The following is a 26,711-nucleotide window of genomic DNA, read 5'->3' on the forward strand; positions in this document are numbered from 1 at the left end:
GAGCATCTGCACTTGGGCCACCGTTTCCTGCGCCTTCTGTAGGAGCAGCATGGGCTTGGCGCACGCTCACCCTGTGTGAGCACAGTGTCACTCTCCTCCTGTGCCGTCTCTTTCCCATTTTAAACATCTCCAAGGTTGACAGCAAAGGCTTCTGGGGCTCCAAGGTCACAGCCAAGGGCAGACGAGGTCAACTACAGCCACACTGCCCCCCTTGTTCCCTTCATTTTGTGAGACTTCGCCTCCGGCAAACACAAGGTCCAGAATGTTCCGCCAGGGCAGCCGCAGGTGCCCAGCTTGGGGAGGGAAGAGGCGCCGAGCGACCCCCCCCCCCAGCCCCTGCCCTGCGCCTGCCCCTTGTCTCCTTGATGCGCCTCCCCCACCCCTGCAGGGCCCACAGCTGTGCTGCAGCCCAGACCTGAAACTTGAAGGAAAGATGATCCTCCATAGACTCATCATCAATCCTTCTGTCAGGGTTTAATCCCCTGTAATTCCTCCTGAATGGGTTTCCTGTACCTGACGTCACCAGTGACCACACACTAAGTGGCTTAAAGCAACAGAAACGTACCCTCTCATCGTTCTGGAGCAGAAGTCAAAATTCAAGGCATCAGCAGGCCCCCTGCCCTCTGGAGCTTCCAGGGAAGGATCTTCATTGGCTCCTCCAGCTTCAGGGGGCTCCAGGCGTCCCTTGGTTCTAACCGCTGCCTCTGTGGTCTCGTGGCCTTCTTCCCTGGGTCCTCAGATCTCCCCCTTTCATATAAGGACACTTGTCGTTGGATATGGGGCCCACCCTAAATCCAGGATGATGTCATTCGAAGATCCCTAACTGAATGACTTCTGCAAAGACCCCTTTTCCAATCAAGGCCGCATTTACAGATTCTGGACAGGTCATTGGGAAGCCACCATTTGGTCCTCAACATCCCGTCTCCTCTCCCTCCAGATGCGACGGCATCTCAGCAGTGAGTTGGAGCCGTGCAGGATTTCTGTTGTGGTTGTTCACTTGGGTAAGCTTCCTGCTCTTAACGACAGTGGATGACACACTCCCCACTCCCACACCACTTCATGTTCCTTCAGGAGCAGAGGGGGTTGGAAGAATAAACACCCAGATCTTCAAGACGTACAGTCCCTTGGAAAGAACCCAGATTGGCCCCCTTATTTATGGATGAGAATCCTGAAGCCCAGCTTGTGGCTTTTGAACTAAGCTCGCAAATCCATCTGATTGTCTGCACCCTTGTCACCGCCCTCGCCTCTGGCCTGACCTTTGCAGCAACAGGCCCTTCTCCCAGCAGCCGATGGTGGCCTTTCTGCGACCCCCACGAGAGCCTGCTCCTGCCCTGCTCTTCCTCCCAGCCCCAGCCCCCTCAGGGCCACAGCAGCCTCCTTCTCTGCCCCGCACTCCTCAAAGCTCAGCCTTGGCGCTGAACCCCACAGAGCCCTGCCCCCTCCTGTCTCGGCCTCGGCTTCTTTCCCCGCTAGGGGGCATCTCTGGGCCCAGCTTTCCTGGCTAAGGTCTTTGGTCCTTAATCTTACTCCTGCAGAAAGTCTCTAAGCCCCCTAGACTGGGTTGGGGGAGCATCTTCTCAGCCCACCCAGCAGTGTGAGCCATGGGTGTGGCATTCGCCTCCCGCTTGCTCCCCTCCTCTGCCTGTGAGCGCCGTTTGACGGGTCCCAACATTTGCACCCCCAGAGTTAGCTCCGTGCCTGATGAACAAGTAACGTGTCCTGCGCCAATTCCCTGGCCAGAAAGAAGCCAGCTGTGGCCTGCTGGCCCTCAGTCCAGGGCTCGTTGTGGCCCCTGCAAAGAGAAAGCCAGCGGCCACTCCTGGTGAGCCAGGGGCTTAAAGGGTCCTGCAAGGGCTGACCCTTCTGGTGTTGTGTCTCCAGGGACAGAAAAGCCAGTCCCAGAGGGAGGAGACCGTGGCCCTGTTCATGTCTTGCTTAAGGAATGCATGTCGGCCCAATTCAGGCAAGGGTATGTAGGGAGCACCTACTATGTGCCAGGCAGTTGAGATACACCAGGGAAGAGAGCCGAGGACACCCTGCCCTCTGGGAACCTGCATCCCAAGGTGGGGACTCAGACAAACAAATGAACAAGGAAGTGTGTAGCCCCTACAGCGCCAGTGAGGCTGTGTAGAAAAATGCAGCTGCGTGAGGGGGAGGGAGTTCCGGTTTCATGCAGGAAGTGCTGGCCTGGCTGGGAACACGCTGGAGCACAGACCTGAACTCACTGAGGTAGTGTCGTGTGGGCGTCTGAGGGAACAGTGCTCCAGGCACAGGGAACAGCAAGTACAAAGGCCCTGGGGTAAGAGTGAATCAGGAGCCGGGAGGAGCCCAGGGGATGGAGACGGGGACAAGGGACCCAGCTCAGCAGTGACTTGTCGATATCCGGGGTGGTCAGCAGAGGGCTTTGTTCTGGTGTGGGTGTCCCTGCCACTGTGTGGAGGGTGCGGTGGGGACACTGTTCAGCTGGGAGGCTTTGCAGCAACCCAGGGTTACAGGGAGGGGCCCAGGGGTCAGAATCCGAATCTATTTGCAGGTGGAGCTGGTGGGTTCGCTAAGGGATTGGGGTGTGAACGAAAGAGGGGGCAAGGTTGACTCAGGGTTCAGCCTGAGCCACTGAAGCAAGACAGCGGGGCTGGGGAGGGAAGGAAGGAGGCATGGGCAGCGCCGGCTTTGGCACCCAGGCAGGGAGCAGTGTGAGTTCCCAGGGAGAGGAGGCAGCTGGGCACATCCTGCGCCGGGTTCACCCTTCACCCAGAAGCCCCTTTCTTCTGCTGAGCCCGCAGGCAGTGCCTCACCCACCCACCCAGGTGGGACCCAGCCCACCCGGCCCACCCAGAGCTGAGTGGCTCACACAGAGGGACACCGTGTCCCTAAGCGCCTGGGACGCAGCCCCACTCCCCTCACAGCCCAGCAAGACTCCCAGCCCCGTCATCGCTCCGCCCACTTCCCTGTTCCTTGCCACCCAAGAGCGGGAGGCAGCAGGCCTGCCAGGGCACCCAGCCTGCAGGGACGGGCAGGGCCCTGGAGCCCTCCTTCCAGGACGTGGAAGTGTCAGAGACACAGCTCCCAATTAAGGGCCTGGGCAGCACCCAGAAACCCTGGACCTCTGCCAGCTGCAGACTCTTCCTAATCAGGGGAAAAGACCCTGAACCCAGGCTGGCTGTCCCAGCATCCAGGCCCAGCTCTGTCTACCCAGCTCCTCCACTGCTAATAACAATAATAATAACAATGGCAGCCACCGCTGCTGCAGAGGTTAGTGTGCCAGGCACCATTCCCAGTGCCACCCGTCATTCTCAGTCCCGAGAGATGGCTGCTGTTTTCCTCTCCATTTTGCCCCGAGGAAACTGAGGCCCAGAGTGGTTAAGTCACTGGCCTGGGCCACACAGCCGGGAAGCAGCCCCTGAGGATGGTTCCTGACTCCACTGCCTCTCGGCCTTGTGCGATCAATCCTCTGTCCCCCTCTCCGCTATTGCCATCTTCGCCCCCAGAGCTCCCCACCCTTGGGTCGTACTGCTGACCTCAGACCCACAGGGCCCTGCCAGCCCCCAGGCCTCTGCCTCTGCTCTTCTTTCTGCCTGGAGTGCTCTTCCCGTGGCCGGCTCCCCACCCACTCCTCGGGCCTCAGTGGAAAAGCCCCCTCTTCACAAAGGTCAGCCCTGGTGGCCCATCTTCCCCTCACATCGGGACCCGGTCTTGCCTTCCTGCTCACTCATTCATTGAATGCAGCTGTACTGAGCATGCCCTGAGTGCCGTCTGGGCTAGGGATGAAACAGAGAATGAGGACAGCACGGTCCCAGCTTTGGCAGACCTGACCTCCAGCACAGGGTGTGCGTTCTTGGGTACAGCTACAAGCATGGCTGGCACTGTCATCTGACCTTCTCCTTTCCATCCTCCTTCTTGAATATTCATGAACTCATCGGATCGTGCCTGAGATTAGCTGGTCTTCCCGCATGACCCTGGAGAATCATTGATCATCATCATCACCCAAGTGAATCCTTGTTGCCCCGCCCCTAGGTCCCCCTCATCTTGGGCTCTCCCCACCCTGCATCTGCCATTTCCACCCTCAGGAAATCCCTCCTGCTCCTCAGTGGGAAGGCAGAAACACCAGAGTGGCTTCAAAGGTGAGCCCTCAACTGACAGAGCTTAGGGCCGGTGTAGCAGATGGCATGCCCTGACCTGGCTCCCATGCTTCCCAGAATAGCCGTTATCTGTGGAGTTCTGCAGAGGACAGGCCTAGTTTGAGTTCCTCGAGACCAAGTTTTGAGTCTCCTCACTGTACTGGTTTCTCTTTTCTGAACATTTTCCAACTTGGTGTTTCCATTAAGCTGTGGGGCTCAGAACATGGTATCATTGATCAATGACAAATCAAGCAGGATCATCACCTCCCACATTCTGTAGACTATGCCCTTGTTAATGTGACCCAAGATTGCAATACAGAAAGATCATCATCCTCTTGCCTCTCCCACTGATCCTAGCTCTAAGGCAGTGGTTCTCCCCAGCCTACACAATGCAATCATTTGAGAATTTAAAAAATCCAGGATTATCATCTCTGCAGATGGTCTCAGGTGATTACAGTGGGTAGCCAGAGCCAAAAGATGGAGGTGCTGGTGTCCCATGACCTCCTAGTCCTCTGAGCCCCAACCGCTATCCCTAACTCCTGAAGTCCCTGGTCTCCAGGCCTTTAAGGGTGACAGTCGGCATTTATGCCAGCTGCTAAGCATGGTTCCCAAAGTGTGTTCCAGGGAGCACTAGTGCTGCTGAGTGCAAAGCCGCACATCTCTTTCCAACTCCACTGTTCAGAAATATTACACTGGTAACGTGAAATTGATCATGGTGGGAGTGTTCACGCTACGGATATTGGCGCACTGCAAAACAGGGCTTTCCACAGTGCCCCCCAAGGCTGATTGTTTGTTGTTGTTGTTGTTGTTTTCTTGACATGGAGTCTCGCTCTGTCACCCAGGCTGGAGTGCAATAGCACAATCTCGGCTCACTGCAACCTCCACCTTTCGAGTTCAAGTGATTCTCCTGCCTCAGCCTCCTGAGTAGCTGGGATTACAGGTGCCTGTCACCACACCCGGCTAATTTTTGTATTTTTAGCAGAGACGGGGTTTCACCATGTTGACCAGGCTGGTCTCGAACTCCTAACCTCGTGATCCGCCCACCTCAGCCTCCCAAGGTTCTGGATTACAGGTGTCAGCCACCACACCCGGCCCCAAGACTGGTTGTTAAACATTTGCCAACACAACCCTGTCCTGGCCACCCGCTCCTCTCGCCCTCTGGACCGTGTCACAGCCATCCATTGATCAAACCCAACCAGAAGCCAGCTGGCCAAAGCACGTAAGGGTGCAGAGCCTGGGGCTTAGCCTCCTGGAGCTCAGAGCAGCACAGAGGAGGTAGAGAATGGATGGGGGAAGCCAGTGGAAAGTGATCAGCCTGCCCACACCTGCTCTCAGGGAGACGTGACGCCTGTGGTCACCATGTTCCTGTGCGTGAGGCAGACCCGCATGCCAGCACTGAGCCAGGCGACCACCTGGTAGCTGGGTGATCCATCAAGGAGGCTCTGTTGCCCTGCTTATGTAATAGACCATGTCAGCCCCATGTACTAGAACCTCTTTTTAATTTTTTGGAATAGCGATAACATCTACTCAAAGAAAGCGATGCTCCGTTTTGATTGATTCATCTCCGACATGTTCCTGAGCCAGGAGTCAGAAGCTCTCACACTTGAGCATATATCAGAACCCCTGGGTCGGGGGGAGGTTAAGAACATGATTGCAGCCGGGTGCGGTGGCTCAGGCCTGTAATCCCAGCACTTTGGGAGGCCGAGGCAGGCGGATCACCTGAGGTCGGGAGTTCGAGACCAGCTTGACCAACAGGGAGAAACCCCATCTCTACTAAAAGTACAAAATTAGCTGAGCGTGGTCATGCATGCCTGTAATCCCAGCTACTTGGGAGGCTGAGGCAGGAGAATCACTTGAACCCAGGAGGCAGAGGTTGCGGTGAGCCGAGATTGTGCCATTGTACTCCAGCCTGGGCAACAAGAGCAAAACTCTGTCTCAAAGAAAAAAAAAATCAAAAAAAAAAAAAACATGATTGCTGGGCCCCAGAGTCAGACCAGTGTTTCTGATTCTGTGAGTCGGGAGGATGAAGGGTGCCCACGAAGTTGGATTTCAAAATCCCCAGGTGCTGCTGGCCTGGCACCCCACTTTCAGAATTCACTGCTGTGTGTAGACTAAACTGTAATACTCCCCGCCTCTGACAAGTACAAAGTGGCTGGCTGTATTATCACACCAGCAGGCACGGAGGAGGGGCCAGGCCTCCTCCTCGTGGATCTAGGTGGCATGCATGGACCAGGGTTTGCAGTGAATGAAAGGCCAGGTGTTTGCAAAGAGGGCACCAGACAAGGGGAGCCCTGGGCAACCTGCCCGGGAATCCTCTGCGAGGTGCCGGGGCAGTACCACGGCCCGTGTATTTCAAGGATATTCAGATTCAAATGTCCTGAATGTCAAGGATAACTTGCCAAGAACAAGAAGAAGAGGACTTGTCTACTCAGAAACCAGGAACTTACAGACCAAGCCCCACCCCGGCAGAGGAAGGAAACAGGAAGTCGGAAGAGAAGTCTAGGGGGAGAAACAGTCACGTCCAGGCTAAGAAAGATGCCACATGTCAAGGCAGAGGAATTTGCCTCTCAAAGCAGGAGTGTGGCTGAATCTCGGAGACACATCAAAACAAGCCAGACGCGAGAGAGGACACTGTGTGATTCTATTTATGTCTAGTTCAGAACAGACAAAATTAATCTGTGGGGACAAAAAGCAGAAAGGGGTAAAAAAACTGAGCGTCCCAGGCCGGGTGTGGTGGTTCACGCCTGTGATCCCAGCACTTTGGGAGGCTGAGGCGGGTGGATCACGAGGTCAGGAGATTGAGACCATCCTGGCTAGCACACTGAAACCCCATCTCTACTAAAAATACAAAAAAAATAGCCGGGCGTGGTGGCGGGTGCCTGTAGTCCCAGCTACTTGGGAGGCTGAAGCAGGAGAATGGCATGAACCTGGGAGGCAGAGCTTGCAGTGAGCTGAGATCGCACCACTGCACTCCAGCCTGGGCAACAGAGCAAGACTCCATCTCAAAAAAAATAAAAAATAAAAAATAAAAAAATAAAAAAACCTGAGGGGCCCCAAGGAAGCCTTCCAGGAGTCTGGGCCTACTCCCCTTTTTGTCCTGGGTGATGTTCACAGGAACAGGCATCTGCAGACATTCACGCTGCTGCCCCCTTCAGCGTGGAACTCATCCCTCAGCTTGTGCCCACCCACACTCAGTTTCACGGATTGACTGCATGTTTACTGAGGCCTCCTTGTCCTGCTGGGCTCTGGGGACACAGCTGGGGAGGAAAAAGTCACCATCCCTGCCCTGACTGTACAGCATCCTCAGCAACAACAGAAACCCAGTGTGCTCAGACAGCCCAAAGCAAGGTGGCTTCCAGGAGGCAGGTGGAGGCCGCCAGAGGATGCCAGTCAGGACCTCGGAGGAGTTAGCAGGGTGAGAAGATGCTTTAGAGATCTTAGAAGAGAGAGAGGCTCTCCCCAGGAGGGTGAGGGAGGGACTTGTGCTCCAGGCAGAAAAGACAGTTTGTGCAGAAGGACAGAAATGGCATGTCCTCAGAGGACAGTGGGCTTTCAGTACGGCTGGAACATGAGGTCCAACGTGGGAACCAGTCAGAGGTCCAGCTGGGGAGACCCACAGGGCTGCGGGATAGGAGGTCTGTGGCTCAGCTGAGTCTAAAGTTTTCCTCTGAAGGCCAGGTAGTCATCAAAGTGCTGTAAGCAAGGGAGGGGCCCGGCCTGCCTTGCAGGTAGAAAGCCCACGTGGTAGCAGGGAGGAGGGGGCTGGATGCTGAAAGGCTGCTGGGGAAACCCTGGTGCAGTGGGGGCAGCCCTCTGGAAAAGTGGGTGCAGTTTCTAATACACATCACCCTCACCTTCCCTGTGGCCCAGTAGTGCCACTTCTCAGTCTTCACCCAAATGCCCAAGTGAAAACACATGGCACACAAAGACTCCCACGGGAACGGCCCCGGCAGCAGGCTGGTGACAGTGAGCCTCCATCCCCGGGAAACAGAGCTGCAGGTGTTCAGACAGGGGACCCGTTCGGCAGTGAGAAGGGGGAACCGCTGGTCTGCACATCAGTGTGGTGACCAACAGAGACGCGATGTCGAGCCACAGAAGCCAGGCACAAGAGAGAACGTCCTGTGCGGTTCCATCTATGCCAACATCAAGAACAGGCACAACTGATGTATGGGACGGAAGTCAGAAAAGGGGTTGACTGCTGAGCCGGGCCCGGTGGCTCACGCTTGTAATGCCAGCACGGGAGGCCGAAGCGGGATGATCACTTGAGCCCAGGAGTTTGAGATCAGCCTGGGCAACATGACATGGGGCACCCCGGCAGGAATGCCTTTTTTTTTTTTTTTCTTTGGGAGCTAGTCTCACTCTGTTGCCCAGGCTGGAGTGCAATGGCACGATGTCGGCTCACTGCAGCCTCCACCTCCGGGGATCAAGCGATTCTCCTACCTCAGCCTCCCGAGTAGCTGGGATTACAGGCACACGCCACTACGCCCAGCTAATTTTGTATGTTTAGTAGAGACGGGGTTTCACCATGTTGGTCAGGCTGGTCTCGAACTCCTGACGTCGTGATCCACCCGCCTCAGCCTCCCAAAGTGCTGGGATTATAGGCATGAGCCACCACACCCAGCTGGAATGCCTTTTTTTTTTTTTTTTTTCCCAAGACTGGGTCTCACCCAGCCTGGAGTGCAGTGGTGTGATCTCCGCCTCCTGAGTTCAAACTCTTCTCCTGCCTTGGCCTCCCAAGCAGCTAGGACCACAGGCACACACCACCATTTTTTGTATTTTTAGTAGAGATGGGGTTTCACCATGTTGGCCAGGCTGGTCTCCCAACTCCTGACCTCAAGTGATCTACCTGCCTTAGCCTCCCAGAGTGCTGGGACTACAGGTGTGACCCACTGCGCCCAGCCTGGAATCACTTTTTGGCTCGTCTGGTCTGGTTTTCAGAGCAGGAGCCTCAGAACCTCCTAGCCAGGAGTGCACTTACAAAGTTCCTGGTACAAGTCCCATCCACAGCAGGGCCACAGAGATGCAAGCTCCATTCCCGCCGCTTCTCTGGACAGTGGAAAACTAGAGACAAATCTAGAGAGGGTTGCCCAGACCAAGGTAAAGCAAAGAAGGGCCTCCAGGCAGAGCCGCGCAGTACAGGTGTAAGGAGGCGGCCACGGGCGGGCCCATGCCCTGGAAGGACAGAGCAGAGAAACCGGGTGGGGAGGTCCTCCCAGGTCAGTCCCTGCAGGGGCTTGTCAGTGCCGGGCCATCAGTCTGGGGTGGGCCTGGGGACAGGAGGAACCGCTGCCGGATGTTCAGTAGAGCAGGGCAGGATCTAATTTGTAGTATATCAGATTCTGGAGGTATCAGGGCCTTGGTAGAAAAGGACAGGACTCTGGAATGCTGCTTTGCCTAGTGACAGGAGCCTAAAGGCCAGGAAACTCCCCAGAATGCCAGGAGGCCTGGCACTATGGCTCCTCTGCAGAGAAAGGTGCAGAGTGGACCGGACATGGCAGCTCATGCCTATAATCCCAGCATTTTGGGAGGCCAAGGTGGGTGGATCACAAGGTCAGGAGTTCAAGACTAGCCTGGCCAACATGGTGAAACCCCGTGTCTACTAAAAATAAAAAAATTAGCCGGGTGTGGCACCTATAATCCCAGCTACTTGGAAGGCTGAGGCAGGAGACTCACTTGAACCCAGAATGCAGAGGTTGCAGTGAGCCAAGATTGTGCCATTGTACTGCAGCCCGGGTGACAGAGCAAGCCTCCATCTCAAAAATAAAAAAGAAAGGTGCAGAGTGCTCGCAGGCTGGGCTGGCCCTGTGTCTGGGGAGGGGCATGGCTCACATGACTGTCAGTTATGTCACTGACCCTACCTATGCCAGAAGTCAAGGCCTAGAATGTTTGTGGAGTCTGATAGGAGCAGCACACAGGGTTTGTTTTGTTTGGTTTGTTTTGTTTTAAAGCAGCTGTGGGAAAAAGAAAAAAAGGAAAGTGACGGTCCTTCCCCCTCCAGAGGGACAACGACCTCTCTGCTGAGGGCAAGGGACTCGTACTGGAGTGGTCACACACTTGTTAGGAAGGAATGGAAGTCTGGGCAAGGGACTGGAGTCTGCAGACCTCCTCATGCTGCAAAGTGACCTCCTGGTGTGCAGGGGACTTGCCATTAGAGCCACTGTCACTGCTGGGTCACAGGAAACCGGCAGGACCCTTAGGGGCAGGGACACGCAGGAGGGGCTCCAGTTTTCTGCAGAATGAGGGAGGCATGTGCAAGAACCCCAGCCGTGGGGACTGACAGCCCTTCCCGGCAGAATTCTAGCACATGCTTATGGGTTAGGATCCTGTAGGAATGGAGAAGCTGTCACCCAGAGGGTCTACCCTGGATTCCCCAGGAGGGACAGGCCACATGCCTGTCATTCTTGCTGTGCCTATGGACGGACTGGTCCCAAGGAGGGTATAGGCAGAGAGGCCCCTGGTGGAGTTTCTCATCCTGTCCTACGGTAGCGGCTGTCAAACTCAAGCAAGCATCAGGACCACCCAGAAGGCGCGTGAAAGCGCAGATGGCCGGGCCCACACCCAGAACTTCTGATCTACTGGGTCTCAGGTGGGCCTGAGAATCTGCGTTTCTGATGCGTTTCCAGGTGCTGCTGGTGCTGCTGATGCTGCTGCTCCAGGGACCCACACTTGGAGAGTGACTGCCCTGGAGGGCAGTTGTTGGGAAATGCAGGCTGCATGACAGGAAAGTCAGTGGCTGCAGAGAGCTGGATGATTAACGCCCACAGGGAAGGCCCAGGGTTTGGTGGACAGAGGTGGGGGGTACCCACCGTTTACGGAGGAGCTAGGACGTGTCAGGCAACAAGCCACCTTGGGGAACAGGTGTTACTATTCCTGTTGTGTAGATGAGGAGACTGAGGCTCAGAGAAGAGAAGCAACTTGCCCAAGAACACCCAGCTAGGAAGTTCCAGAGCTGAGACGCAATCCAGAGTTCCTGACTGCATGGACAGGACCCTTTGCACTCAGCCCTCTTCCAGTAACAGAGCTATTCCCACTGAAGACAGCATCTCTAATGGTGAACCACAGGGCTCTGCCTTCACCTTTGGCCAGTTCGAAATGATCATCAAACATGTAAACGTATTGACAGGCTCACTCCTGTAATCCCAGCGCTTTGGGAGGCCGAGGCAAGCAAATTACTTGAGTCCTGGGGTTTGAGACCACCAGCGTGAGGAACATGGTGAAACCCCATCTCTACTAAAAATACAAAACTGAGCCGGGCATGGTGACACATGCCTGTAATCCCAGCTACTCAAGAGGCTAAGGCACAAGAATAGCTTGAACTGAGGAGGCAGAGGTTTCAGTGAGCCAAGATTGCACCACTGCACTCCAGCCTGGGTGACGCAGTAAGACTGTCTCAAAAAAATAAAAAGTAAATTTGTGAAAGGCGTGTCAATCCATATGCATACAGTATAAAGCCAAGAGGAGCCATGCCTGCTGAAAAATGTTTTAAGAGTTGGCTGGGTGCGGTGGCTCACACCTGTAATCCCAGCACTTTGGGAGGCCGAGGTGGGCAGATCACCTGGGGTCAGGAGTTTGAGACCAGCTGGCCAACATGGTGAAACCCCACCTGTACTAAAAATACAAAAATTAGCCCGGCCTGGTGGGGCATGCCTGTAATCCCAGCTACTTGGGAGGTTGAGGCAGGAGAATCACTTGAACCTGGGAGGCAGCGGTTGCAGTGAGCAGAGACTGCACCACTGCATTCCAGCCTGGGTGACAGAGCGAGACTCCATCTCAAAAAAAAAAAAAAAAAAAAAGGGTCTATCAGCAAAGTCTGAAAGCAACAGGATTCATTCATTCATTCAATTAATATTTATGGAGCTACTGTTATGCCCTGGGCTCTGTGCTAGGCATCTGTGATACACCGAGTGAACTCAGCAAAACACAGAAGGTCCTTGTCCCACCGAATTGCTTTTCCTTAGGATTATTGTTCATTATACAAATATAATGGAAATTAGAATTTTAAAAACTCACATAAAATTCCTTGGCCCCAGCAATCAGTCTGGCTTCTTTCTTTCTTCCTGATCCCTTTCCAGCTCCTGCCCAGCGGCCTACACATCGGACGCGGCATCAGCCCGGTGTCATCACCTGCTTGTCTTATTGCCGCTCTGCCGCCTGGTTCTATAACTCCATTTCTTAAGGCTGCATCATATTCCTCTCTGGGCATTTGCCTGTGTTTGCTGAATGGTTCTCATAGTTGGACACGGAAGTTGCTCCCAGTTTTTCACTATTAATATTAATATTAGTATTAATGCTGCAGTTGATGCCTACTTGTCTGTTGTAACCATTTCTCTCTTGGGGGTTTTTCCCCTGGAACTTTTTCCTTTAAGATTGTAATTTGGGCCCAGCCTGGTGGCTTACACCTGTAATCCCAAAATTTTGGGAGGCTGAGGTGGGTGGAGCACTTGAGGTGAGGAGTTCCAGACCAGCCTGGCCAACATGGTGAAACCTCATATCTACTAAAAAAAAAAAAAAAAAAAAAAAAAAAAAGATTGTAATTTGGGGCTCAGAGTGTGGCCACGCTTAGGATGAATGACATGAAACGCCCAACGGGAAACGCCAAATTCAAAGTCCATTGAGTTCAAAGTCAGTGTTACGGGAACTGAGTTAAGGAAAGGGCTTATCCTGCACGTGGTGAATGAGCAAGGTGCCGACAGGGTTCTCTGTTCCAGGTGGCCGATTCAGTGGCCCTTTGGGCATCCCATGAGCCACACATCCCCCCCACCAGGGTCACCAGCAGGCCCCTGCCATCCTGCTGGCCTGGCTCCTCTGAAGATGAACTTTTCCTTCAGAACCTATGGCTTTTCCTTCAACGGGGCAATGAATGTATTTTACAAAACAGATGGGCTGCCGTGTGGAGGGAGGTGTGGTGTATGTGGCACCTCCACAGGCCGGGCAATTTCTAGGTTGCGTCTCAGCTCATTCTTCAACAGCCACAGGGACAGAGGCCCTCAGCCCAGACCATCACCGGGGACAAAACTCCCCATGTCCAGCCACACCCCAGCCCAGGGATGTCAGACCCCTCTGGGCCGGGGCCTGGGCGTCAGTGTATTTTAAAATCTCCCCAGCCGATCGCAATGTGCAGCGGAGACAGAGGCTCCGCCAGCAGACAGGTGCCACTATCCCCATCTCACACACGGAAATGGAAGTGCTGAGAGGTTCAGCCACAGGCCCGGAGTCACACAGCCGAAAGTGACGGAGCCCAGTCCCAGCTTGTCTGACACCAAAGTGGAGGGCTTTTACACAGCTGGGCCAGACCTCCTGACCCCCCAACTCTGTGGCAGGCACGTTCCCTCTCCTGCCGAGATTCTCCCTTGGGTTTTGGGAAAAAGAGGGAGGAATCAGGGAAGACAGGATGTGGCTGCCTGAAGACACGGGAGCCTCCCCAGCCTCACCCCTGTGCGGCCACCCTTTCCCACCCTCCTCCTATGGCTCCTCACTTCCCTCTACCCCGTTCCCTGGGCCCTGGGTCCCCAGCTGTGACACCATCTTCCCCAGGGTGCAATAGTGACCCTGCACCCCCACCCCCTGAGCTGGGTGATGCTCTCTTCCCTGAGCAGGGCGCTGACAGCTCACACCCATGCCCTCAGTGGCTTTGCCTCCAGGCAGACTGAAGTCTGAATCCCTTTACCCCACTTCATTTTCTATGGCCTTGGGAAGGCTCCTCCAGCTTTCTTCATCTGTAAACTAAAATCGGTATTGTAAATATCTGCCCACCTCTGTGGGTTCTGGGAGAATCGATAACAGAGTGTGGGTGAACAGGCTCTGTAAACCTTGTGGCACCAAACAAATATTAGTTGTTTCATGAGCTGGAATGGCCTAATCTCTTCATGCCACAGCTGGGGGCAGGATGGGCTGACAGCCCCAGCTCTGCCATTGACCATGACTTGGGCCACACCTTACACTCAGGGCCTCCGTTTCCTCAGCTGTAGTGTGAGGAAAATAATAGCACCATGCCCTCCTCGCTGGACTGTTGTGCAGGTCTAAAGCATGGGTCCAAGAAATGCAGCTACAGTGTGGGTGGCCGTGGGCATGGGCAGGCCCTTCAGGACCCGCAGGCCATGACGTGGTGAACCTGGCCATGTCTCTGGACTCGTGCCTTTGTACCTGAGGCAAGAAGGAGGCTTCCTTCTTTGTTTTGCTGTATGTCTTTTCCTGGAGGTGCCCAACTCTGCAGCTGGGTTCGAGCCTCAGCTCTGCCACTCACACTGTGTGGCCTCAAGCTTTAGATCGGCCTCTCTGAGCCTCAGCTGTGCCTAAAGAACCCTCTATTCACAGTGCCCAATGCCTGCAGGTGTCCAGCAATGGCAGAGCTGTGGGAGCCACTGGTTGAGGAAGAGGGAGGCAAGAAACAGAGGCAGGAAGGGATGAGGAGGAGTCAAGAGAGGCCCCTTTGAATAGCTCTGGGATTTCGTAGGCAGAGAGGGATGGTGGTTTTCCAACAGGGGCCCAGGGATCCATTTTGATACCAAGAACACCAGGGATGCAACTTGAGGCCACCCGTACCCGCTTCTCCCCTGACTTCTCAGCTCCTAGGCAGCCTGCAGGGGGGCCGAGGAAGGCCTGCGGAGGGGGCCTGCCATCCAGCACCAGGGCTGCTGTGTGTGAGCTCCCCCCCAGTGCCAGGCCCCTTCCTTCAGCCTGCACGGGTGAGCTGCCACCACCCCAACACTCCACATTGGCAGGAGCAGTACACAGATGGGGAAACTGAGGCTCAGAAGAAAAGCACCTCTACTGGCCACACTGCCCGCCTGGGCACTTGCGGCACTGCAGGGTGACCAACCGTCCTAGTTTACCCAGGCCTGGGGGTTCCTGGGACAGAGTGGGGCTTTCAGTGAGAAACCCTGGAATGTCCCAGCTCCTGTTAGCGACAGTGCCGAAGTCCACGCCAGCTCCAACAAAGACCCAAAGAGAGCCACGTGTGTGTCCTCCAATGTCCCAGTAGCAAAGTTAAAATAAAGAGATGGGTGAAATTAATTTTAATAATATATATATATATATTTTTTTTAAGATGTAGTCTCACCCGGTCACCCAGGCTGAAGTGCAGTGACTCAATCTTAGCTCACTGCAACCTCCACTTCCCAGGTTCAAGCAGTTCTCCTGCGTCAGACTCCTGAGTAGCTGGCATTACAGGTGACTGCCACCATGCCCGGCCAATTTTTATATTTTTAGTAGAGATGCGGTTTCACGACATTAGCCAGGCTGGTCTCAAACTCCTGACCTCAGGTGATCTGCCCACCTCAGCCTTCCAAAGTGCTGGGATTACAGGCGTGAGCTACCACGCTCGGCCTAATTTTAATAATGTATTCTGTCTATCCCAGCATGTCAGATATTTTCCTTATTTTCGTTGCAACATGTAATCCATATTAAAATTATGAATGAGATATTTTACCTTTTTGGTACTAATTCTTTGAATTCTGGTATGTATTTTACATTTACAACTAGAGTTGACAAAATACAGGCTGCCAGGGAAATTTGAATTTCAGATAAACAAGAAATAAACTTTTAGTGTTAAGTATGTCATGTGCAATATTGAAGATACACTAAAAGTTTATTTCTTATTTATCTGAAATTCAAATTTCCCTGGAACCTCTGTTTTCTTTTGCTGCCTCTGGAAACCCTTTTGTGAGCGGGCCTGAATTTCGAGGATCACGTCGCGAGCTCTCAATAGCCACTTGAACTCATGGCCTTAAAGAGCACAAGGCAGGTCCGGGGGAACCAGGGCTCCCACTGGCACCCAAGAGAGCCAGCCCCCTGAAGTCAGCCTACAAAGACCCACTTGGCTCCTCCCCTCTCCACGGCCCCTCTAACCACCGCCCTTTCGCCTGCCTTTAGCAGTGTCGGTCTTTGCCTTAGTCAAGCTTTCTAGGAGCAACTCAGCAATTCTGTTCCCAATAATCACCTGACAGGTAAACAAGATGGCAGGGAGGAAAGTCCACGTCTCGCCCCTAAGTTCTCCATATCAGCAAATCTTCGAATTCTAGAACAAGGTCAGGGTCAGCAGGGGCAGGGCAGGTTTGGAGGAAGGCCAGGCCAAGCCCAGGAGACGAGACAGCGTCCAGGGAAGCCCACCTCCTTCCTGGGTCTCCCCTCCAGACCCCCAGCCTCGGGCCTTCTCAAGCCCCAGCCTTAAGGAGTTGAGCACTCCAGGGTAGGGGGTCTCTGATCCTGGGTGCATGTCTCTCTCTGCCTCAGTTTACACATTCACAACGACTGGGAAGCTGCAGACCAGGCGTGGTGGGATGGGGAAGTGGAGACCAAGAGGCTGCTGCCAGGGAAATATGCAGTGCAGACAAGAGGTACGTCGGCCGCAGCTGCATCCCTCCTCGCCCTCATGTTCAAAACCCCTATCTAGGTCCTGGTGTGTTGGAGCTGCACATTCAGAGTGTCAGAGTGTTGGTCACAAGGCCACAGCTGGAACAGAAGCCCAGAGAGGGAGGCTTCCCACCCCAGGTCACACAACACACCTGTGGTGGGGCTAGACACTGGCCAGGAGCTGGGGCTCAGAGCAAGGGGCTTCCTGCTGCCCCTCCACCATGTGGGGCACTGCTACTGAGGGCCCATTTCCCCTGGGTAAAACTGAGACTGAGGGGACCATGCCTCGTCAAAGCCTACCCAGCCTGCCAGGGTTGAACCCACAGGCAGCTCCCACCTACCCAGCCTCATGCAGGGTGCAGCCCCAGGCTGGACGCATCATGTGATTTTGGGGGCCTAGTACTAAATGGAAATTCAGGACATTCATGTCAAAATTAACAATTTTAAGGCAGTGGCAGCAGAGCATTAAACCAAACTCCGGGCTCTTCTGATCACAGGGCCCTGAGCACAGGTCACCCAGGGAAGCAGAGGAGGGGAAGGAGAGCCCCAGCTCAGTCCTGGCTCCCTCCCCAGCCCTCCAGGCTCTCTGTGCACATGGCCCCAGCTGTGCCTAACCTCTTCCCTAATCCTTTTTCACCCCAGCTTCTCATTCTGCCCCCTAAACACTTACCCCCAGCCATCAGGCCCTCCCTTAGTGCCAGCACGGGCACACACGTACACACACACATGCATACATAAGCACACGTGCACACATGCACACACATACTGGCACACACGTACACACACGCACACATGAGCACATGTGCACACATGCACACACATTCTCATTCTCTCTCTCTCTCTCGCCCTCTGTAGGTTCCTGCTACTCTCACACCTCATCAGAGGTGTTTTCTACCAGGACCCAGCCCCAGCCCCTGCTGGCAGATGCTCTGGGGCCCTGGGCTGTGGCTTCCAGGCTGTGCATGACTCCAGGGCAGGGCTGTGGCCACCAGGGCCAGGATGAGGGTGAGGACGGTGAGGCATCACCTCAGGCACAAAATTTTAGGGGCACCAAAGCACCCCTATCACCAGAACACACACTGTGTCCATGCAGTGTTCTTACAAATCAAAATTCATGAAAAAAAATCCAGAAGGGAAAAAATTTCAAACTTTTATTATAAACACAGACAGCATCGGAAGTCCTGGTTCTCCTCTTTGCATCAGCCCCAACGCACTGCTCTGGAACCTGTCTGAGTTTATCCTAGCTTTTTTGGATTCATTTAGATTTTTTTTTATTGCCTCAAAATATTATTTTGTTTACTGGTTTTGGTTCCCTCTTAAAGTTTGCACTCAAAGATGCACCCCCATCCCCCACCCTTCCAGAGTGGCGACAGCAACATCAACACTGAAAACAACAGCGAATGGACACTGAGGTCACGTGTGCACCACAGCAGCTTCCTCCCTCCCTCCCTCCCTGCCTTCCTCCCTCCCTCCCTCCCTGCCTTCCTCCCTCCTTCCGCCCCTCCTCCCTCCTTCCGTCCCTCCCTGCCTTCCTCCCTCCTTCCGTCTATCCCTCCTCCCTCCCTCCCTCCCTCCTTCCCTCCCTCCCTCCTTCCCTCCCTCCCTCCTTCCCTCCCTGCCTTCCTCCCTCCTTCCCTCCCTGCCTTCCTCCCTCCTTCCCTCCCTCCTTCCCTCCTTCCCTCCCTCCCTCCCTCCTTCCCTCCCTGCCTTCCTCCCTCCTTCTCTCCCTCCTTCCCTCCTTCCCTCCCTCCCTCCTTCCCTCCCTGCCTTCCTCCCTCCTTCTCTCCCTCCCTCCCTCCTTCCCTCCCTCCCTCCTTCCCTCCCTCCCTCCTTCCCTCCCTGCCTTCCTCCCTCCTTCCCTCCCTCCTTCCCTCCTTCCCTCCCTCCCTCCCTCCTTCCCTCCCTGCCTTCCTCCCTCCTTCTCTCCCTGCCTTCCTCCCTCCTTCCCTCCCTGCCTTCCTCCCTCCTTTCCTCCCTCCTTCCCTCCCTGCCTTCCTCCCTCCTTTCCTCCCTCCTCCCTTCCTCCTTCCCTCCCTCCCTACTTCCCTCCCTCCTTGCCTTCCTCCCTCCTTCCTTCCCTCCCTCCCTGCCTCCCTCCCTGCCTCCCTCCTTCCCTCCTTCCCTCCTTCCCTCCTTCCCTCCCTCCCTGCCTCCCTCCCTGCCTCCCTCCTTCCCTCCTTCCCTCCTTCCCTCCCTTCCAGCCTCCCTCTCTGCCTCCCTCCTTCCCTCCCTCCCTGCCTCCCTCCCTCCCTGCCTCCCTCCCTGCCTCCCTCCTTCCCTCCCTCCCTGCCTCCCTCCCTCCCTGCCTCCCTCCTTCCTTACTTCCCTCCCTCCCTGCCTCCCTCCTTCCCTCCCTTCCTCCCTCCCTCCTTCCCTCCCTTCCTGCCTCCTTCCTTCCCATCCTCCTTGCCTTCTTCCCTCCCTCCCTGCCTTCCTCCCTCCTTCCCTCCCTCGCTGCCTTCCTCCCTCCCTCCCTGCCTTCCTCCTTCCTTCCCTTCCTCCTTGCCTTCGTCCCTCCCTCCCTGCCTTCCTCCTTCCTTCGCTCCCTCCCTACTTCCCTCTCCCCTCCCTCCCTCCCTACTTCCCTCCCTCCCTACTTCCCTCCCTCCCTGCCTCCATTCTGTTTAACCAGTATTGAGCGCCTATGTGTGCTAAGCGCTATTCTAGACACTGGGTAGAGCAGTCACAAATACACCTCCCTGCCCACACAGAGCTCACATTCTGGTTTGGGAAGAGAGACAATAAACTAATTCAGAAATAGGCTGGGTGTGGTGTCTCACGCCTGTAATCCCAGCACTTTGGAAGGCTGAGGCGGGCAGATCATCTGAGATCGGGAGTTCGAGACCAACCTTGCCAACGTGGTGAAACCCTATCTCTACTAAAAATACAAAATTAGCTGGGCGTGGTGGCACATGCCTGTAATCTTAGCTACTTAGGAGGCTGAGGCAGGGGAATCGCTTGAGCCTGGGAGGTGTAGATTGCAGTGAACCGAGATCACGCCATTGTACCCCAGCCTGGGAAACGAGCGAAACTCTGTCTCCAAATAATAACAATAATAATGAAGAAACAGCAAGGTGTGTGGTGTGCAGTGCTACCCACACAAAACAGGAGAGAAGAGCCGGGGAGCAGGCTTCAAGTTCTAAGCACGGCAGCCAAGAAGGATGTCATTTAAACCCCCACAGCCACTCTGGCAGAGACAATCTGTGACTTGGCCCCAGTTTTCAGATGAGGACACTGAGGTGCGGGCCCTAAGGCAGCTTGCCAGAGCCCTGCAGCCGGGAAACGGCAAAGCTGGATTCGCAGCCCAGGCAGGCTGGCGCCAGAGGGCTTCTGGGGGTTGGAGGGTGCAGTAGAATCCAGGTGGAATGCGGGAACTGGACGGGGTTTCGCCACTTAAAGGGACTGTTATTTTAACTGTGTGCAGGACAAAGCCATCTCCTCCTCCCTTATGGCAAAGGCCAGGCTGGCTCATTCAGAGGTCACTGGTTCCTCCTCCAGAGACTGAGCCCCAGGGATGGGGGTCTGGCTAGGGGGAGGTGGCTGGGAGGGAGCGCCACCCTAGGCCCCCTGGCAGGCCGCCCAGCAGGGGCCCTTTAAGGCTGGCCATGAGGCAGGCAGCGTGACACCCGCCCAGTGTGCGAGTTCATTCATCACGGGCCCCTGCTGACTCACGCTTATGAAAGTGATTTTCCTGGCCCCGCCCACTGCCTGCGCCGCCTCCTCCCTCCCCGTGAAATACCCTCGCTTCCTTCTGGCCTCTCAGAGCCTCTCGGATCCCCACCGGGTAATGGGTGTCCCGATCTCGCCGGGGACTCTGTGATCCGTGATCCCCTGGCCCTCTTAGTGCACAGCTTGGCCGGGCTCACCGGGCTCCTGCACCACTGCCTGTCAGGTGAGTGTCCGGGGCCAGGTTCCAGGGCAGGGAATCAGGCACATCCCAGGCACCAGTGGCAAGCCCAGCTGGACCCGAGGGTCTACAGAGCCCTGGCGCCAGGCAGGGATCCCGGGTGGTCCTGAGTGGAGGCCCTCCCCTGGGTTCTCTGGAGCCCAGCAGGATTCTCCCCTACCCCAGGTTCCTCCCAGATCCTCAGCTGTGTCCCTGTCCAGGTGCCTGGTACCCTCAGCCAAGCAGCTGAAGCGGCCACAGTCCCAGCGTACCCTGGCCCATGTGACCGCCGATGCTAGCAGGAAAGAGGGGTGTGGCCAGCCCGGGCTTGCTGCCCAGCTGTTCCAAGGCCACTGGGTCGGCAGCCAGGCTGGGTGCCCTCTGGGTTTCTGCTTCTCCTGCTCAGGAGGGACAGAGCCCGTGGGTGCCCATGAACAGCCCTCACCCCCGGAGGTCCCAGCGACTTAGCTTCTCTCAGGAGGCTCAAGACTGTGGCGGTTGGGAGGGCGGCCCCTGGGAGGCTGGGGAGCTGCGGGAGATCCTGGGCTCCAGGTGTGCGGCACAGGGGTGAGGGCTCATCTGTGATAAATGGCAAGTGCCACTTGCGTGGACAGACCACAACCTCACACTTTAGCCCCTCCAGGGCTTCATGTCACTTTCTTGGTCTCCCTGTAATCAGCTGTTTTACTGGAGAGGACGTGGCAGAACTAAGATTTGTCACATGGCCGTGGTCTTGGACCCTCCTAGGTGACCTGGGGCAAGACGCCCACTCCTCCTAACCAGCGTTTCTTCCTCTGCACAATGGGGATAAGAACACCCACCTCTTGGGGTGTCTTCAAAGGCAAATGAGTAAATGGCCACTAGAGGTGCCAAAGAAATGCAGACATACAGGTGTCCCAGAGTCTCAGAGCAGTTTGCAGCTTTAACAACCTCAGAAGTACAAATGCTGCACCCTTGAAAGAAACGTCAGTCGAAGGTGCAACTGTTTTCATTTCTTTTATCCTGTTTGCCTTTGTGAAATTTGAAACATCAATTTTTAATGTTAACTTCTTTCCATCAATATCTGCCATCTTCAATTAAAGGGACTTAAAAAGATAACATTAAAAATTGATTCTTCCAACTCCATAAAACTAAAAAGCACAAAAGGAATTGAAATGAAACTTTTGAACGCTTTTTGGTAAGTTGGCAGCATATTTGTCCGAGGTTGTGAGTGACAGCGTCAAGCTACTTTGGACTTTGGGACATCCTGTGTCACTCTGCACAGGAAGTGACTTCTCAGGTCCAGCCCCTGGGCGGTGACCTCAGGTATGTGGCATCCAGAAGCTTCTGTTCAAGTGCCTGAGGACAGTCCCAGGAGGGAGCCCTGGACTTGGAGCCCCAAAGCCGTGGTGGTAAATCAGTGTCCTCTGCTGCCTGCAAAGGGTGGGAAGGGGCAGCCAGTTCTGATTCCTCATTGGCCAACAGGGGCTCCTGCAAGTGCCTTTCTTGGGGTGGTGGGAAAATCCAAAAGAACAAAGGAGGGGCAGGGCATGGCCCAGGGCAGGCGCACTGGGGCAGATGGAGCAGGTTGGCTCACTCGTTTGGTGAAGGGGCTGGGGTGCCTGGGGGTGTCAGCCCACGGGGATCAAATATTGGTTCCATCACCCACCGGCTCTATAGCCTCAGGGCATGGCTTCACCTCTCCTAGCCTCAGTCTCCTCATCTGCAAAGTGGGTTGCTAGGAGGATCAAAGGAGGTGATGTGGGGAAGCCCTTTACCAGGAGTTCCCATGCTCCCCAGTGGCTGCTGTTCCCGGGGACCATGATGAAGACTGAGAGGCCCGGAGCCATTCGAGGGTACCAGGAGCGAGCCAGAGAAAGCACTCTGGGACCCGCAGTCCTGTTCTCCAAGGCCTCTGGGTATGCCCAGCACCCAGGGTCAATGAGAAATGACCCCTTCCCAGCCAGAACACCAGGTCATCAGCTGTCCCTCTGCCTCCTCGCCTGCCACTAGCGCTGCGACAGAGCAGTGGGGGACCCTGGAACGGACCCTGAACGTTCCACCCAGCAGAGGGGTCTCAGCAGGAGCTGTCGCAGCACTTGGGGCACAGAGAAGGCTCTGGAGCAGGGCGGCCTAGGCTCTGATCCAGCCCAGCCTGCAAGAGCTGGTTCAACCGCCTTGCAAACTATAAAGGGCGGTGAGAAACTCTCTGGCCCTCAGAGTACTGACAACAAATCGATTAAATAAGGATTCAATTTGTTAATGTGTATTAAGTGTTGAGATCATACCTGGCACCCAGCCCACTCCACAGAAGTATGGAAATGTAAGCCGCATGCTGTCTTTGTTGTTCTTGTCACTACTACTATTATTATAATTGGTGGCGGCGTCACCCTGAAATCCCCTCCCCAGGCAGGCAGCCTGGGGTCTTGAAGGGAGCTGAGCATGAAGAGGCCATGTGGTCCCTGGGGACTGCAGGATGTCACCTTCCTTCTCTCTGGAAAGGGAGGAGGAGGTCTTCGGTGCTGGGCACACGGGCTTGCCTAGGCAGGACATGGTGGCTGTCCCTGGCCCCCACGCCAGCGGAGGCAAGAAAGGCTATGCTCAAGGGAGCAGAGAGCACTGACACAGGGGTCCCTGACAGACCCCTTCCCCGCTGGGCACATCCTCCTCCTCGGAGCCTCCTTCTCCTCACCTGCAAGACAGAGGTGGCAGGGCTCACCTCTCAAGGCTGCTGAGCGGGCTGGATGCTACTGCTTAGATGCAACCTCCTTGCACACTGTAGAGTGCTGTAAGAAGGTCAGTTGTTGTCACTGTGGGGGCGACACATAGGTCCTATCAGTGGCCCATCTGTACGGCAGTGTCTCATCCATCTCCTCGGGACCTGCCTGGAGGTGGACGATGGCTTCTGTCACCCTGCACACATCAGAGGCCACACACTGGTCTCAGCTGTGTTTGTTTGGCCTGTTAAGGATCTTCCAAAACTGTGTATTCATTCATTGCCCACTTCTTCAAATCAGATCATTCACACAGAAATCCAGACTCCCACCTTCTCTGGAAGAATTCTGGAGGCAGGTGACCCTGGGCCCCCACCCCTGGCCACTCTGGGTGGTCCAAGCCCTGTGCCCACTCACTCTTTCCCCTGTGAGTGTGACACCTGGATGGGCCCTGGATCTCCACGGGGGACAGGCCGAGTGGCATGGGTGGTGGCACTGGCAGGGCCTTGGCACCAGTGAACCCTGGGTTTCAAAGCCAGCTGTGTGACACTGAGGAGCTTGTGTGACCTCTCTGAGCCCCGTTTACACATCTGTGAAATGGGACATTAATATGGCCAGGACTGCACAGGGTCATTGTGAGGCGGATATGAGAAAAAGCATGTCAAATACCCAGTACGGAGTAAGTGCCAAATGCTCACCATCCCTGTGCCCACAAGGGTGTTGCCTTGTGGGCCTCAGGATGGCAGCATGTGGCCCTCCGGTGAGGCTGGTGTCCGCTGCTAGCTGGTGTTGGGGAGAAAGTAGGTCTGATGCTCCTCTGGGCACCGGTAGCTTTAGGACCAGCGCTTGGGTCCCTTTGAGCAATTTGGGCCTGGGGCCAGCAGAGGGCGCAGCTGCCCCAGAGATGGCAGGTTCACTAGCACGTCCCCAAACCTGGCCACTGCTTCCATTTCCCCAAGTCCAGCCCAGCCCCTGGGGCAGGCCACAGCACTGGCCCTATCCCTGTGGCAACTTCACTCCAGGCAGGTGCTTCCCGTCTGTGATCCTACTGTGTCCCTCAACCACCCTAGGAGGTAGGGACTCATTGCTTCCATTTTACAGATGAGGAAACTGAGACCCAGAGAGGCCCAGGAATGGGACAGGAAGCAACTTGCCAGGGCTGGATGACGACTCCAAAGTCCACCAGGCCACACTGGGCCCCACAGAAGGGCCTGGCAGGGCTTGTTCCTGGGTTGGGCAGGAATGGCCTCTCGGGAAGACAGATAATGAGTTTCCGGGACTGTTACTGCCCCAGTGAGATGGAATAGTAGAGGGAGGCTCGGAGGGACAGTGGCTGCCTGGGGCGACCAGGCCCGAGCAGGGGAGGGCACATTCTGCATGACTGGGGAGGGGTGGGGCAGACGGCCTGTTTGGAGCAGAGGCTGTGTGAGAGCAAGAAGGGAGTCCCGTCAGATACGCCTCCTGGGGACCCCGGACCAGACCCTGAGGGCCACAGGAGGCCACCCTAGCTGGGAGGTGAAGTGGCTGTGTGGACACCCAGTCCTCACCTGAATGGACTCTTCCTTCCCCTCTCCCCCACTCCAGGTCCGCTGCCAGCCCCAAGCCCCCCACCAGCCATGAGCTCCTCCAGGAAGGACCACCTCGGCGCCAGCAGCTCAGAGCCCCTCCCAGTCATCATTGTGGGTGAGTGTCAGGCCCCAGCTGGGTAGGGGCTCCGCTGAGCCTTCCGGGTACCCCCCAGGTCTGAGGGCAGGAGCTGGGCAAGTCCAGGCCTGGCCTCTTTTTTTGTATTTGGGGTTTATTTTTTATTTGTTTGTTTGTTTGTTTATTTTGAGACAAAGGCTCACTCTGTCACCCAGGCTGGAGTGCAGTAGTGCAATCTTGGTTCACTGCAACCTCTGCCTCCTGGGCTCAAGCGATTCTCCTGCCTCAGCCTCCCAAGTAGCTGGGATTACAGGTGCCCGCCACCATGCCCAGCTAACTTTTGTATTTTTAGTAGAGATGGGGTTTCACCATGTCGACCAGGCTGGTCTCGAACTCCTGACCTCAAGTGATCTGCCTGCCTCAGCCTCCCAAAGTGCTGGGATTATAGGTGTGAACCACCATGCCTGGCCCAGGCCTGGCCTCTTTACAGTGGTCTTTAAATTAAGCCATTGAGCGTTTACTATGTGGCCAGTGCTAGGCTTAGCAGTTTATAAACTGTCATTCCCTTTCACACTTGCGAGAACCCAGGGGTCTAGAACACACTCACGAGCTGGAGGCGACCCGGCGTGGGGCAGGGAGCCCTGGTCCTGAGCCCACACTGGTCCCATGACTGCCCTGCGCCCAGCACTGTGCCAGGTGCCCACACAAGAGGACATACAGCAGCGGCTTATGATTCCTGTCCTCTGTCTGCAAAAATGGAGACAGATGACCCCCCAGTATGCAGGCGTCCAACTGAGCCACGTGAGATGGTCATTTCTGTAAGGCAAAAGCAGATGGGTGCCTGTGATTTCATATGGTTCCTCCTGGTATCCTACATATGAGTAATATTCCGAATCAGACGAGATAAGAAGAGGGGAAAGGACAGATAAAAAGAGAAGCGCTATCACAGGGCTGTGCCTGGTGAATTGCCCAGGAAGTGCCACAGATGGCGGCGCAGTTCTTCAGACGTGCAAGCAGCAGACCCAACAGGTGGCTCAGCACCCCTGAGTGCCCACGAGCACCCACCACTCAAGCTCGCCCCCAGGCCACGTAGCAATCTGTGCTACATTCACTCATCCATCTGACCTAGTTCTTAGCAATCTCAGAATCTCAGTCGTGTCGTCAGACGTTCCCTCTGTCTGGGTTTTAATCCCGGCTCGTCTACCTTCCAGCCGTGTGACCACAGGCGAGTAACTTAACTTCTCTGTGCCCATTTCCTCAAGTATAAACGGAGGAAAAGAGTGGCACTTACCTCGCTAAAGCTGTTGTGAGGCTGTTGTGAAAGCTCTCAGTACAATTCCTGGCACATAGTAAACTCTCAGCAGTTGTTCATTCCTTCTTTTTAAAATTATTATTAGGCACAGTGTCTGGCACAGGCTAAGGGCTTAATAAATATTTATTTTTATGAATGAAGGATAAATGGATGAATGCACCACATCTAGATCAAAGCCCTCCACAGTAGTGTCCCCCGCCTGAAAAGGCCACCCCCTTTAACCTCCACCCTCTCTACCCAGGTAACGGCCCCTCTGGTATCTGCCTGTCCTACCTGCTCTCCGGCTACACACCCTACGTGAAGCCAGATGCCATCCACCCACACCCCCTGCTGCAGAGGAAGCTCACCGAGGCCCCGGGGGTCTCCATCCTGGACCAGGTGGGTCAGTGTGGGGCCAGAGCTCTGAGTAGGACACACCCGCCCTTGGAGAACTACCGCAGCTTTCCCAGGGAAAAACAAAAGTGTGTGTTTGCTGGAAACAAGACTAAACACAGAATTCGAGAGTCCACAAAGTCAGCCACGGAGATCGTGAAAGAGAAATTGGAGACCCACAAATGCCACATGGTCTAGGGCATAGTGAGCTCACTGTGCCCTAAACCCGTGGTTCTCAACGAGGGGATGATTTTTCTCCTCCGGGGGCACCTGGCAGTGTCTGGAGACAAGTTGGGTGTCATGGCAGGGTGGCGGTGCTACCCAATCTGGCAGGG

General features: G+C 55.4%; 1 protein-coding gene across 3 annotated transcripts in view; it reads left to right on the forward strand.

The window, feature by feature from the left end:
* Positions 1 to 1,858: 1,858 nt before the first annotated feature.
* The window catches only part of OSGIN1 (oxidative stress induced growth inhibitor 1), a 31,432-nt gene continuing 6,579 nt past the window's right edge, over positions 1,859 to 26,711 (forward strand). Inside the window, exons 1-3 of one of the 3 annotated variants that reach the window (XM_063613012.1) lie at positions 1,859 to 2,299; positions 24,633 to 24,731; positions 26,246 to 26,382. In XM_063613012.1, coding sequence (XP_063469082.1) covers positions 24,665 to 24,731; positions 26,246 to 26,382 — 204 coding nt within the window. In that variant the 5' untranslated portion in view covers positions 1,859 to 2,299; positions 24,633 to 24,664. Of the gene's footprint in view, positions 2,300 to 16,429; positions 16,454 to 20,230; positions 20,362 to 24,632; positions 24,732 to 26,245; positions 26,383 to 26,711 lie in introns of those variants that run through there. The other 2 variants (XM_063613014.1, XM_055299719.2) reach the window with 2 other exon arrangements.

Source organism: Symphalangus syndactylus, chromosome 11 (genome assembly GCF_028878055.3).
Source record: "Symphalangus syndactylus isolate Jambi chromosome 11, NHGRI_mSymSyn1-v2.1_pri, whole genome shotgun sequence".
Classification (NCBI taxonomy): Eukaryota; Metazoa; Chordata; class Mammalia; order Primates; family Hylobatidae; genus Symphalangus; species Symphalangus syndactylus.